Source organism: Solanum dulcamara, chromosome 4 (genome assembly GCF_947179165.1).
Source record: "Solanum dulcamara chromosome 4, daSolDulc1.2, whole genome shotgun sequence".
Taxonomy (NCBI): Eukaryota; Viridiplantae; Streptophyta; class Magnoliopsida; order Solanales; family Solanaceae; genus Solanum; species Solanum dulcamara.
In genome coordinates, this window is record NC_077240.1 from 22,014,253 (window position 1) to 22,028,617 (window position 14,365).

Consider the following 14,365-nt stretch of genomic DNA (forward strand, 5'->3'; position numbering starts at 1 on the left):
ACATTTATTGGTATTTTTTATTTTTTAAAATATAATTTTTCTCTTATCATATATTTTAGGACTTTTTAAATATTAATTTTCTTAAAATCTCTTATCATATATTTTAAAAAAATTTTAATTTTAAATATTATAAAAAAAATTTAAATAATAATTTTTAAAAAATAATTAATGACAATTTTGTTTATTATAATTTTTTTTTACGAAGAAAAAGAAAAAAATATAAACACAAAAAGTGACGAGATAATGAAGGTTTGAAAGGTAAAAGTGAACATATTTAGTAAAGTAGAAGAACGCATTAAATATTTAGTCAATACATTGTCAATTATAATATTTATACTGCAAAATAAATTCTAATTAATTTAGAAGTGTTAAATATTATAATTTTTTATATAGATCAAATAAATATAATTAAATAATAATTATTTAAGAAATGTTGTAAAAGATGATTTTGTCTATTGTATAATTTTTAATGAAGAATAAAAAGTCCAATTAATATTTTTAATAATTTTCATGCTTTTAATATAGCATAGATATTTGTCCAAATAAGATAGCTTATGATATATATATAACGTTTTTATTTTAACATGATATGAATACAACTTACGCTATTTTTATATTTTGATTTTTGTTCTTAGGATGGAAGATGCCAGACAAGAAAAATAGGTATGAATTAGGGGAAGAAAGAAAACCAAAACATATATATTAAAAAAATATTTCAAGGCAATATTTTACTAAAAACAAAAGTAGAAAAATATACGTTTAAAAATACAAAAAACATAATAAAATAAAGTCAAGTCAAGTAAAGGATAACCATATTTTTTTTGTATTATTAACTATTAATACAATATAATCATTGTTTTTTTATTTTTTACTATCAAGCGTTTTTCTATTTTTGGAGATCTAAAAATAACAAATGAATACTTTATGTAGGATGTTTTTCCATTAATTTTTGAAGATTTATATTCAATTATTTCTTAAAATATAAACATTCGTTCTTTCGTATTAAGTATTTTTTTAATTTAATGAATTTGAAGAGTTCATGTGTGTTTCATCTAAATGAATTAATTTATTAGAAAGGTCAAATATTTTATAAATTGATGCACTAACGATATTTTTGTGTGTTTATTTTTCAATTAATAAACGTTAAAATACAAAACTACTAAAAAATAATTATAGCATTGTAAAATTGAATAACATTGAAAATTTGCTTTACGCATATGTTGAACTTATATAATTCATCAAAAAAAATGTGATTATTGAAATCATTATTATCATGTTGCTTCAAGGCCCGCAATTTAAGCAATTTAAAATTAGTGAAAAAAAAATTATTTTCTGATTCAAAAAATATGTTGGACACGCTTAACCATAAAACAATATTTACATAAAGATTGTACTAAACATAGAATTTTTTTGAAACTCATGCTTTTATGATCTAAATATTATACATATTCATAAATCTTAAATAAAGTAATTCATTGATTAATTTAGTTTTTCGAATCTTTTTCAAATATTTTTTCAAGTTGTATCGTGAATATTGCTATATCATATTTTATAATCTTATTTTCTTTTAATTTAATTAAACATTATGAATGTTGAAATCATTTTCATCATATTGCCTCACGTCACACGATTTGTAATGAGGTTAAAAATTTTCATTTTATTTCTAATTTAAAGAATTCATTAAACATGCTTACTAAAAAATGACAACCACACATGAGAGTGGTATAAAATACGGAGATATTTTACGATTCATACGTTTATAATGTAAATATTATATATATTTACGAATCTTAAATATAGTACTTTATTGATTAGCTTATTTTGAAATTTATTTTTAAAAAATCAACTTCAGATGGTCAGTATAAAGATCAATTTTATCATAAAATATTTATGAGATAATTTTTTTTAAAATATTTTAAAAATCAATTTATGACATACTTGAAGTAGTGAATAATAATAGTTATTTTTGCACATAAAAAATTTAAAATTATAATTTTTTGTAGGATATTTTTTCCTTGGGATCAAATTGTGAAGATTTACGTTTAACTATTTTCTGAAAAAATAAGCATTGCTTCTTTATTGCTAATCATTTCTAAATTTAATGAGTTGATGTATTCATCTTACTGAATTTAGTTTGTTAGAAATGTCAAATATATAATAAGTTAGAAGCACTACTTTCTTTTGTTATCGATATAAGTAAAAATATGATATCACTAGAGAGAAATCATTGAATTATAAAGATGAATAAAATTAAAAGGATGCTTATTTATGTTGAATATATATAATTGGTTGAAAAAAGATGTGATTGTTGAAAACATATTCATCATATTGCCTCAAGGCACACATTTTGAAACAAATAAAAAAAATAGATTTTTTCTAATTGAAAAAATGTATTGGACACTATTTCCATTATTAGTCGGTTAGAAGCCAAATAACAGCACGTAATGCCACGTTTCACATGACTCGCTCCTTTCAAATCATAAACAAGATTAGTCCATTAAACAAAGCCAAAGCCCAAACACGTAAAACTTTCTGTAATAATCTCCTGTACTCACCCACACCGCCTTTTCATCTACTCCCTATTTCAATTGGCTATTAGCTACCAATCAAAATTCGAAACGTTTTTAGCATCTCAAAGTACAATTCTACTTTAATTCTCTATATAACACTAGTAAATTTCATTTTGCCTTTTTCCAGTTTCTTCTTCGGCTCCTCCGACGACACTTTCTCCTGTTCGCTTCTAGGGTTAGTTTTTTTATTTTTCATCGTTTTTTTTTTCCTTACTGGGTCTGTTTAAATTTGCAAAATTTGAACACCCTTTTGGCTTTTTCATGGTTTTGATCTTTCTTTTTTATTTTTTGAATTTTTTTGAAGTGGTGTAGTGTTCTGTGTGATTTAACATGTTTGTTTGTTCTTTTTGAAGGGATAGGAGGTGAATTTTTTCTAAAGATCGTATTTTGTTGTGTTTTCAGCGCACAGGTGAGTTTGATATTTCCTTTTATTTTGTTTCAAAGTGAATTTTGGGGGTTGGGGGTGGTGTAATTGTGATTTTTTTTTGGTTTGAGATGTTTGGGTTTTCTGTGTTTTTGATTTCTCATGGTGCACGTTGTGTTCCTTTTTGGCCAGCTTGTAATAATGGACGATTCACTTTTGAGCTCAGTAGTCAGTTTTATACTTTATTCTGGAAGGAATGTTAACTTGGTGTTCATATAATTGAATCCAAACAAACCAAATAGAAAAACATGTGTGTTTCTTTACTTTGAGTTATGTTTAATTGATTTTGTTACCAAAAAAAATGTTTAATTGATTTTGTCTGAGCAGAGATGAATAGAGATCCTCTAGCTCCGTTATTCATGATACTAGGCATCTATTTTTATTATTTTCATAAAGCTATATTTACAACAACATTTGTCGAGAAACGGTGAACATATAGAAGTTTCAAAATTTTATATTTTCAATGTAAAAAAATTGACTATCAATCCATAGCATGGCTATTGGATTTAATTTTTTGGCTGTGCTTTATAAATCTTTCAACTAATATCATGGATTTCTTTGAAGTGATGAGAGCCCTTTCAATAGTATTTAAGTTTTCCATATAGAAGAGAGATTGTGAAGACAGGGTATTGACTTTGGTGCATTTGTGTCAGTCTACTATGCCTCAATCCACAAGTAGTTCTGATGTATGTATTTTGATCTATGAGAAATACTTTTTTTTTTGGTTACTAAATGATTTTGTCTTTTAAGTAAAATCAAAGATTTGCTAAAACAAGAGGTGGGTTGATCTTTATCTCAAAACAAACAATCAAGTTTATGTAGAATAGGAAGAGTATAAGAAGATTCTTGACAAGCACCTAATGTAAGTGTGCCCGTGCTTGAATTCCTAATTAGTTATTCTCACCAATATTAATCTTCTGCTCTATTGTGTTTCCTTTTCTGATAAGTCCGTGTTTATCTGGTGGAACTGTAGGTCTTTTGAGATAATTTTCTTCTCTGTGCTTTTATGTTTGTGTGGTCCTTCTTTGCACCTCCAATAGCCATATTTTTTTTGCATTGGAGTATGTGTGCATATGGAAGCCTGCGTAGGATGTTCAAATCATCTTTGAAGGTTATTCTTTCATGTTATCCTAACTGCATGCAGGATCTGTTCATGTTCAATCATATATTAGTACAACACAAGATCTATTCTGACATGGGTCTCAGAGGCCAAACATTCCCTCCATCTCTCGTTGTTGGTTTTACAGTTTTTACGCTAGCCTTTTAGTTTGTTGATATTCTTCATATTCCATAGCATTTCCCCGTATGGTTCCTCCAATTTTGTCATCTTATTTACATGACATAATTTGAGTTGTCTAATTTCCACTTGATCCTCATTCTTCAAATGATGACTAAACTAGTAATGCATATATTCTGTATTAATCTTTACTTATTTTGAAATCCTTGTTTTGAAGAGTGTTCTAAATGGAAATATGTTGCATCTTTTTTTAGCCGAAGCTTATTTGCCTCTGAGGTTAGAGGAACACGTGGAGCTAGTTCTGGTGCTCTGTAGCTGAGTTTAGTTTGATTGCTTTCAATTCACTACCTCCTAAACACATCCATCTGTTTTCAGCATTTCCCAGGGGTGACAGTGTGACACTGCCTTCAGCTGTCATTCATTATTTCCTTTGTCATTCTTCTTAGTCCCAACTTCCTTTTGATGCTTCCTGTTAAACTGCAAAGTTTCCCTTCAACCTTCTGAGATTTGACCATGCATTCTTTTACCTGACCCATACAAGTAATTAGCTTGCTCAATAGTCTGTTTGACCTCTCTGAAGATTTTATCTTGGACCTCTTCACTGTTCAATGCTCTTGGCAACCAGAAGTTGGTCTGCTGTACAGGTGGATTTAGTTGTGGTAGAATACTACTAGAATTCTACACCAAAGGTAGTGAATTCTTTCAAGGTGGTCCAACCCTGGATTCAATAATGCCCTGCAAGGTAAATTTGATCTGTCGTAACTAACAAAGAGGTGGCAAGGGAGGATGGGCACTATCCTTGGTAAATAGGGCCTAACAGGCTTACAACTGAATGGAACAGTGTCCATATGCTAACCATCATAGCTTGTCTTCCTTTCTTATGTTTTTAATGGGTACATTCATGTCAAACTCTTCTGGACTATGGGCCAGTGGTGATTTTGTTGATGTATTTGTGGGGTGGCACACCACTAGGTTGGATTGTAGTTATGTTGTTCTTGGTGGCGTTTCTGAAGGCATGATTCAACTGGTATATAGCGGCAATCCATGGTTAATGAAATTAGCAGGTATTTTGGTTACGATGCTTAACTGGCAGGTAGCTATTTGTTGGTTCTCAAACCATTAGGATTCACCAATATGGAATAACACCCTTAGCTTTGGTATTTGAGTTTCCATTTTCTCGAGGCTTTTTTTGCAGCTTGCCTTTCCCCCATGCTAGAAACTGATTTAGTCGATTAGTTTATACGTTTTGTGCATGCAGTCCTCCACGAGGTATGTATAAGATCTGCTTATACTCTACCCTACCAAGACTCCACCTATGGGAGTACACTGGGTATGTTGTTGTTTTATGAATGCAGTCTATAATCGTGTATCAGCTGATGAATTACCATAGTAAATTGTGGCAATTGCCTTTCAAGGAAATCGGGAGTTTGCGTTTTCCAGTATAAATTGGTATACTAGACAATTCTGATACAATGGCTTGGTCAGTATGCGCTAATGGCCTTTGGCTGAATATTGGCTAAATGCAATCAGCTTATTTTCTATAAGAGCACATACTGATCAATAGCGGGGTAACATGGCTGGAGATAATCACATCCGGCTATTGTTAGTATGGTAAATTAACATTGTCCTTTTGTTGCAGGAAAGTTCAATATGGAGCAAAATGATGCAGGCTGCCAAGCTCCTCAAGCTCCTGTCCTTTGTGTTAACAATTGTGGGTTTTTTGGTACTGCAGCAACAATGAACATGTGTTCAAAGTGCTACAAGGATATGATATTCAAGCAAGAACAAGCTAACTTTGCTGCTTCATCTATTGAAAGCTTAGTGAATGGAAGTTCAAGCACTAGTGTGAAAGCTGTTGATGTTGCTGTAACCGTGCAGGAAGGTCCTGCAGAGACCCTGGTTATACCCACACAAGTTGCAGCACCAGTAGAGAGCGAACAAGTTGAGAAGGCTAAGGAGGGGCGGCCAAACAGGTGCAGCACCTGTAGGAGACGAGTTGGTTTGATTGGCTTCAATTGCCGATGTGGGAACCTTTTCTGCTCAGCTCATCGCTACTCGGACAAACATGAGTGTCCATATGATTATCGCAAGGCTGGTCAAGATGCTATTGCGAAAGCCAATCCAGTTGTGAAAGCTGAAAAGCTTGACAAAATATGAAGGAACATCCTGAGTTTATGAGCCTGCAGTATTATCGAAGATGTCTTCTATACCCCATCTGGTGACAACTGTTTGGTGCCTAGGATCTCGAGAGAACGAAGCATAAGGCATCTTTGCAACTTGAGGGGTGGTAATGTTGGTATTGAGTCAGGAATGTTGTGGTTTCCATCTTTAGTGCTTGTGATGGATATTCTTTTGGTTTATCTTTTCATGTAGTAATTCCAATTTTAGTAACATAAAAGTTGGTGTTCCTCAAGTATGAAAGCAGTGTTTCTTACTATCAAAAATCCTTTTCTTTAACCTCTTCCTAAAACTGAGTTTATTGATTTTGCAACATATTGTGTTTATCTTGCTAAATGGATTTATCTTGTATATTTTGAATATTGTGAAAGAGCTTTATGGTATGAATGTTGTATATTAATTTGTTGTCGCAAGTAACCTGCATTTTTTGAGGCTATTGATTCCACTTACTAAGGACGGGTGACGGTAACATATAGTTTTCTTTTAGGTCAAAAATGGTTATATAGAAATTCATTGTTGAATTTGTACATATTTGGCGGTTTCCTGCTTGTATCGTTCACACATGTTTCGACAGTGTCGAAGTCACTGATTGCATGTTCCCCTTTCTCTTCTCGTGTGATGTAATTTTTGATTGATAAATTTATCATGAGTTTTCCAACAGCCAAGACAGCTTTGTCTTTCTATGCGCACACAAGTAATATGAAGTCTCTGGTGGTATTGCATGTGAATTGTACACATGCCAACGCAAATGCAGCTGTTATCTTTGCCTGGCATTTGAATTAATGCTGTGGCCATTCTTGTTTCTCTAAATCTTGTGGTATTGAGATTTCCTGTGTTTTTGTTTTTCATTGTTTGGGGACAACTCTTGATAAATAAAATCTTGAGAAAATGATGTAAATGATTACAACGCTGCTGTTTCGCAACAATTGTGTTTGCTCCTCTCAGCCTTCTCCTTGATTTGTGGCTTCTTGTTCTCTCAGGCTCCCGAAAACTCCTTGAATTTAGGGTGTGCGCAGTGTGGGGTTTTCCAATTCTTCATGTTTGATTGATCAATATTTTTTCTAGAAAAAAATAAGTTTGTTAAAAAAAACTTTTTTTTTAGTGGAAGTAGGAAAAGTGATTTTCACAAGTGTATTCCGTATTAATTGTGTATTCTGCATTCTTCAATGCACGTCATCTTCACCTTCACCACCACTCCACACTCCTATCCCCACACTCACCTCCTATTATATTTATTTAGATTATATACAAGAGTATTTGCTTACTTACGTACGTATCAAATACAAAAAAAAAAAAAAAGCAAGAAATTCACATTATAATATATATTTTTTCCTTTGTACAAACACACCCTTCGTGTATATATTCATCAAACCATGTAAATTTATTATTATTCACTGTATAAACAATTCTTGCATCATAATTTTCAGAGGAACTTGGATTGACGATTGTTATTTCCAAATTGGATCTTCGTTGCTTGTATGAATAATGATTGGTGTCAACTATGGTAAACGAGGACTAAGAACTATAAAGCGAGTGAGTAAACGCTAATATAAATTGCTCCCACGTATATTTGATTTTCATAATTATTTTTTTCTAGTAAATAATGATATAAGAATTGTTATGTGGAGGCTACTAATTTAATATTTTCTTGATTTTTAGTTACTTTGTACTTATTTCATATATTGCTACTACACACATTTTATGATGTCTAAAATAATAAGTAAATTTTTGCATATAATTTATGTGGGTATTAGCAATGAGAAAGGCTAAACAACCGTTGTATAATTAATTAGTTGAGATGATGATTGTTTTTTTATTATACAGTTGGCCAAATTTTGTGTTTTCGCAAAATCCTATGGTGTGACTATTATGATAATAATAATAATAATTATTATTATTATTAAACGACCCTTAAACGTATAAAATAAAAGTTCTATTAGTGAATTACTATTTATGTAGATCAATTAATGCTGGTCATTTTAAATGTGAAATATAGCATGAAACATAAAATCCCATAAACTAATTTTATCAAAATGATAATAAGAATCTCAAAATTTTACTATAACCTATTTAAAAATTATATTTTTAACAAAAAAAGAGGTGAAATTGTGCCGGAGAAATATGCATTATTACATCTTATTGGGGATAAATGCATAGATTGAAGCACTTTATGTCCCAAGTATAAAAAAATTCAAGTATCAAATGATTGCGTTATTTCTAGATTTTATTTTTTATTTTTCATGCCTCAATTTTGAATAGTATTTCCAAAAAGAAAAAGAAAAAATAAGGAAAAGAAAAGAGGAAAAAGAAGGAACAGAAAGACTTTAGTGGGACCTAGTCCTCCTAAGCAAAATTTTAAAAAGGAATGTGGGGCCAATACCTTGAATGGTCCCACAGAATAGTTTCTGTGGGACCACTTTGAGAGGATATCACATGTGAACTAGCAAAAAGAGACAGTATACATCCTAGTTCACAGCTTGCCACGTCATAAACTAACAACCAATGAAACGATCCCTCTATCATTAACTTGTTGGTTTATTTATTTTTATTTTTCGCCCGATGCCCAGAATAACTTATTGGTTTACTCTAGTCTGGTGTGCCAGTGTTAAATTTTATAATCTCATTCGTTGTTCTCTTTGTCTTCAAAATTTTGTCTTTGAGGAAGCCTCCCAAGTAGATCGTGGCATATCAATACATTATGGATCATAAATCTGCTTTGAACAAAATGCATATTGAGGATTTCACTATAATTTTTTTAAAGAATATTTGCCTATTTTAAAAATATTATTTTATATTTATAAGTTTAAAAAATTAATTAAAATATTCATAAGTTTGTATTATCATTTTATAATGAGCATGTTCCATTAAAAAAAATCTTATAATGTAATTGATAATAATTGACAACAGCAAAATAACAATATGTACAAGAACAATACATTAATTGCACTAAAAATAAATATATATTTTTTTAATCTTGACACTCAAACTATTCTTTTCTGAAGGAGCTATATAGAGTTGTTATTTAATACTATTGGTTAGTCATGTTAATGGAATAAGTTGGTAGATGAATATTAGTTGAAATTAATAAATGATGAATGTTTTTATAACATATAAAAATTTTGACTAATTTTTAAAACTTCCCAAATTCTAATTTTTTCTAAAACTTAAAAAATTGAGATATTTATCAAATATATTTGTCAAGTAATAATAAATTATACGACCAAACACTAATTCCCAAATAATTTTTAATTTTTCTCAAAAATTATTTAGGGCGAAACGACCCTACACATGCAATTTGAGTTCTTATACCTTTTTCCTATGGCAATGTTACTAGGAAGATATGAAATGAGAAAGCAAGTTCGTGTCAGGAAATAAGTGGAAGAAAGGGAAATTGTAGAAAATGAGTATTAGTACTTAATAATGGAGAATAATTTTGTGGGCTCAATATATACAAAAGTATTTCCTCCATTTCTTTTCACTTGTTTAGTTTGAATTTATACGTTCTTAAGAAATAATAATTGATATAAGTATTTTATTATAATATTTATATTAATTGATATTTAATATGATAGGAATTGAAAATCAAAAACAAAAAAAAATTGTTTCTCTATCTAATTATATTGCTTATGAGCCCAAAACAAAATAGCTTTTGCCATTTTCTTCCATTTATATCTTTTTGAACTCCAAGATAATCCCAAATCAATATAATTTTTGTCATAACCTTTTTAAGTGAACACTTTGTGGAGAGCATTTTATGCATACTAACCATTGTATAATAATCTATAAATTACATAAAAATGTAAATTGCATTAAATAAATTCTATGCGATCAAGCTCAATTGAGGAGATCGATCTTGTCATTCGTTCTCTTTTGTTTATACATAAACCAAACAAAAGAGAAGGATAAACCTTCCCTTCATTTCCTTAATGCTTCTCAAATGGTATTATATGGTGTGGTGGGTTCCATAATGTGGCCGTAGAATCTTTCAAGGAAGCGCATTAGCTGACGCGGAGGCGTGAGGAGCAAAATTGGACTACGCCATATATACAAAGAATACACGTCGCAGAGTTTAAGGTGCCACGTGGATGTCATAAAATATTAATTTGTGTTACCTGGGGGATTAAATTAAAAGAGACTTTTGAGAGTGTAAATAAAAAGAATTCTTCTTTAATTAGTGATAATGACACATATTTTAAGAACCCACAATTTTTTTTAATTTACAAAAGACCCCCTCTCTTTTTTTCCCTGCCTCTCATCCACCCCTCAGCCCCATCATCCCCCAACCCCCCTCCTCCACGTCATCATCATCCCCAAACAACTGGCAAATGTTTAACATTTGTCTAAACAACTAACAAATATTTTCATATCTCGATCTTCAAAACAATTAGCAAATATTTTCATATCTCTCCAAACAACTAGCTGATATTTAAAATATTCTCATTGTTTTAACTAAAGAATCATAAAAAACACCTAAACAACTTAGGGTTGTTTAAATATCTTCTGGTTGTTTGAACTAAACAACTTTTGATTGTTTAAACAATTTTTGGTTGTTTAAACAACTTCTGTTGTTTGAACTAAACAACTTAGGGTTGTTTAAACAACATCTCTTGGTTGCTTGAATAATTCCTGTTTATATAAACAACATATCCTCTCCTCTCTTCTCTTCTCTTTTCATCAATTTTTTTTTTATAATTTTCACAATCAAATCGAAGTGAAAGAATTGGAGAAAAGAAAAGAGAAGAGAAGAAAGGAGAGAAGAACAGGACGTTTAAAAAATGGAGAAAATGAATGAAATTTAGGATTTTATTAAAGGTTTTTGATCTTTTAATTTTTACTCTAAACTTTTAAATATTCTAATTCAACCCCATCTCTTCATAATTAATCCCTAATTAAATGTTTATAACAAAAGAAATAGAAATAGAAATAGAAATCCCCTATCCTTTATTCCACTCTCAAATATCCATTTTAGCTCATTTTCCCGTGTTACATCAAGCGAATAAACATTATAATGCGTATTTTTCATATTTTTTTCGTTAAATTACTTTATTTTGATCCATCAATAAATTAAAGTGTATGGTATGATGAAAAATAATTTGCAATAGTGTAACCTTCATTTTCTTATCACTATGCCCACTAACATTTTATCATTATTTGACTTTCATCTGGTTATCTAATTTTCTCGTAGTCCAAAATAAATTCAAAACATAAAAAATAAGCATAAGAATTCTATTTTTATCAATCTTTAAAGAAAACATTTTTTTTCATACCAAACACACCTTTATTTGCTCCCTACTAACAAAATCATCAATCTTTTTTAATACTCCGAAATTTGCTGACATTATTATCAGTTTTTAATATTTTTTTTCACTCGTCAATTAATAATTTAATATCGAAAATAATAATTTTTAGAAAAGAATTTCCAATTTTTTTTATCAATACTGAACGGAAGCTAACCTCAATTTAGTTTATCATTTTTAATTAGTAGTTACGCACATTTTAAAAAAAATACAAATATCAGAATAAGTTTTACTTTTCAGAAGAGGGACACCAAGGGCAAAAAAAGGGAAGGACGGTCAGAGTGGGCGGCTGTAAAGCTGGAGCTGAGACAATTTTGCCTTTTCTGCTTTCTTTTCACCTTATCAACTCAAAGCCGCTCAACTTGTGGGGTACCAGGTATGTTGGAAATTCCAAATATAACCTCTACTTGCATGTATGACCACTAGGCAAAAGGATAATAGTACTATTTTTTTCTTCTTTTCAAATAATAAATTTGCCGTCTTTAGGCAAATCAAGTCAAGTGGTGGGGAAACAAAGAGGAAACCAACTTGTATTGCAATTTGCTATGGAAGTTGAAACCTTTTTTAATTTAGTAAGTTACTGTTTCACGTGCCTAAGTGACCAAATTAATCTCATTGGTAAGTCAAAGAGGAGACAGCCATTTGCAATTTAAGAAATAGAAGTAAAACGTTTAAATTTTTATTAAGAAAACTTGGCCAGTGAATCAGCTTGGGCCTTTAACGTTATCTTGTTCATTTTTTATTTTTTATTTTTTTTGTGTTTTGATATTTGATTAGTGGTTGATTCTTGACCTAAACTTCTATGAAGGCATATAATCACAATTTAACCTACGATGATCTAGAGAGAAAGCATGGACCTGAAAACCCCACTTAGATACATCCTTGACAAGGATGGAACAAAAGTACCGGCTACGAATTTAATCAAATTCTGTAATTATAATTTAAACTATATATTTATTTTAAAAAATTATTCAATATGTATAAATATTAATCTCAAACTTAATAATTTAAAAAAATAAAATTAAAATCCCATAAATTTTAACTTATAATTTCGCCTTATGCAATGAAGTTGAAGCTGAAAAAGGAACATCCAAACAGAGTTCCCCAGATCAAGGAAATAGAAGCTTAACCACATCACAAGGATAGACATGAAGTTGGTGCCTTTTCTCAAATGAACCTCACTTGGCACGGATTTTATTTCCTCCCTTGACAAACATATCATCATCATAGAAAGCTAAAAAAAATAAAAAATTTCTTAAACGAAATAACCCCTTCCTGAAAAAAAAAATTAATCATAATTGAGGAAAAAAGGAGGATCCTTATTTGTTTGTACTTAATGAATATTTGAATTTGAATAGTTCAGACATTACATTATTAAGTGCATTTAATGGGTTCGAATAGATTTTAATCATTAAGATTTAGAACAAAGTTTTAATATCGTTAAAAAGTATTCTTATGTAAATAATATTCATCATCACTCTATCCACGATCACCAATTATCACCACTAACCACCTCTGCTGCCATCGCCATCACCATCACTATCACCATTGCCAACAACCATTACCTCGTCTACCACCAACCACCACCATTTTCAACCACTATTATTGTTGTCTACCACCAACCACTTTTGTCATCGCAACCACCATCATTATTAAGTACTATTATTAGCTGCTATCAAACTTACCTCATACATCATTATTATGATTATATCTATTGCCATAACCTTTCATTGTAGCAGCCGCCACCTTTACCTTCATCACCACTATCAACCACTATTATAATTATAGTCAATTCTTACTACCAACAAACTCCACTATTACAACTAGCACCGCTGCCAACAACTATCATACATGCTTCGGTCACCACCATCACCATCGCTACCTCCACCATTACTATCAGCCACTACCATCATTGTGGTCAATCTCTACCATCAACCACCTCCATCATCATAACTAGCACCACTGTCGACTACCACAAATAGATCACCAACCACCACACATTTTTTAGCCATCACCATCAACAACGTCAACTACTGACATCAACCAACTTCATCGTTACAATCACCAACACCACTATCAATCGCCACCATTATGGTGGTCACTGCAACACCCACCACATCTACCGTCACAACTGTCACTACCATCATTACTAGTCACTAATAACGACTATCACCATCACCACCATCACTACAAACTATCTCCACCATTACTAACAAGTAGAAGTGTTTTTTTTTAATCAGATAATATATATTTTTTGGTATTTAATTAAATTTTAATTGAATTATATATTTATTATGTACATATAAATAAATTATATATATTTAGATATTGAAAAATAAATAGTTTTAATTATTTAATGTCTAAATTTAAAAATCACATCTTAAACATTCAGATGTACATGTAAAATTCATAGATCTAAATTTTAATAAAAATAAATGAGCCTTTAGTCAAATAACCTCTTATAATTAATGCTACTAATTGATTTTTTTAGTGAGTGCATCAAAATTTTAACAATTAGCTCATGCTTTCGGGGAAATAAGGAACTAGAAAACTACTCCTTCTATTTTGAAATAAGTGAATTATTGAAGTTTTTTTATCGTTTAAAATAAGTGAATTGTTAAAATTTAAGAGAGTTGTTGGAAATTTCTTTTATTTTTGC

General features: G+C 30.4%; 1 protein-coding gene across 1 annotated transcript; it reads left to right on the plus strand.

The window, feature by feature from the left end:
• Positions 1 to 2,644: 2,644 nt before the first annotated feature.
• Positions 2,645 to 6,694, plus strand: LOC129886935 (zinc finger A20 and AN1 domain-containing stress-associated protein 4-like). The gene is made up of 3 exons (XM_055961840.1): positions 2,645 to 2,745; positions 2,924 to 2,979; positions 5,871 to 6,694. The coding sequence occupies exon 3, from the start codon at positions 5,882 to 5,884 to the stop codon at positions 6,386 to 6,388; it is 507 nt and encodes a 168-aa protein (XP_055817815.1). The 5' UTR covers positions 2,645 to 2,745; positions 2,924 to 2,979; positions 5,871 to 5,881; the 3' UTR covers positions 6,389 to 6,694.
• The last annotated feature ends 7,671 nt before the right edge of the window (positions 6,695 to 14,365 follow it).

Excerpts from the sequence above, each read along its gene's own strand:
- LOC129886935 (XM_055961840.1), top strand. The coding sequence starts at position 5,882 with ATGGAGCAAAATGATGCAGGCTGCCAAGCTCCTCAAGCTCCTGTCCTT.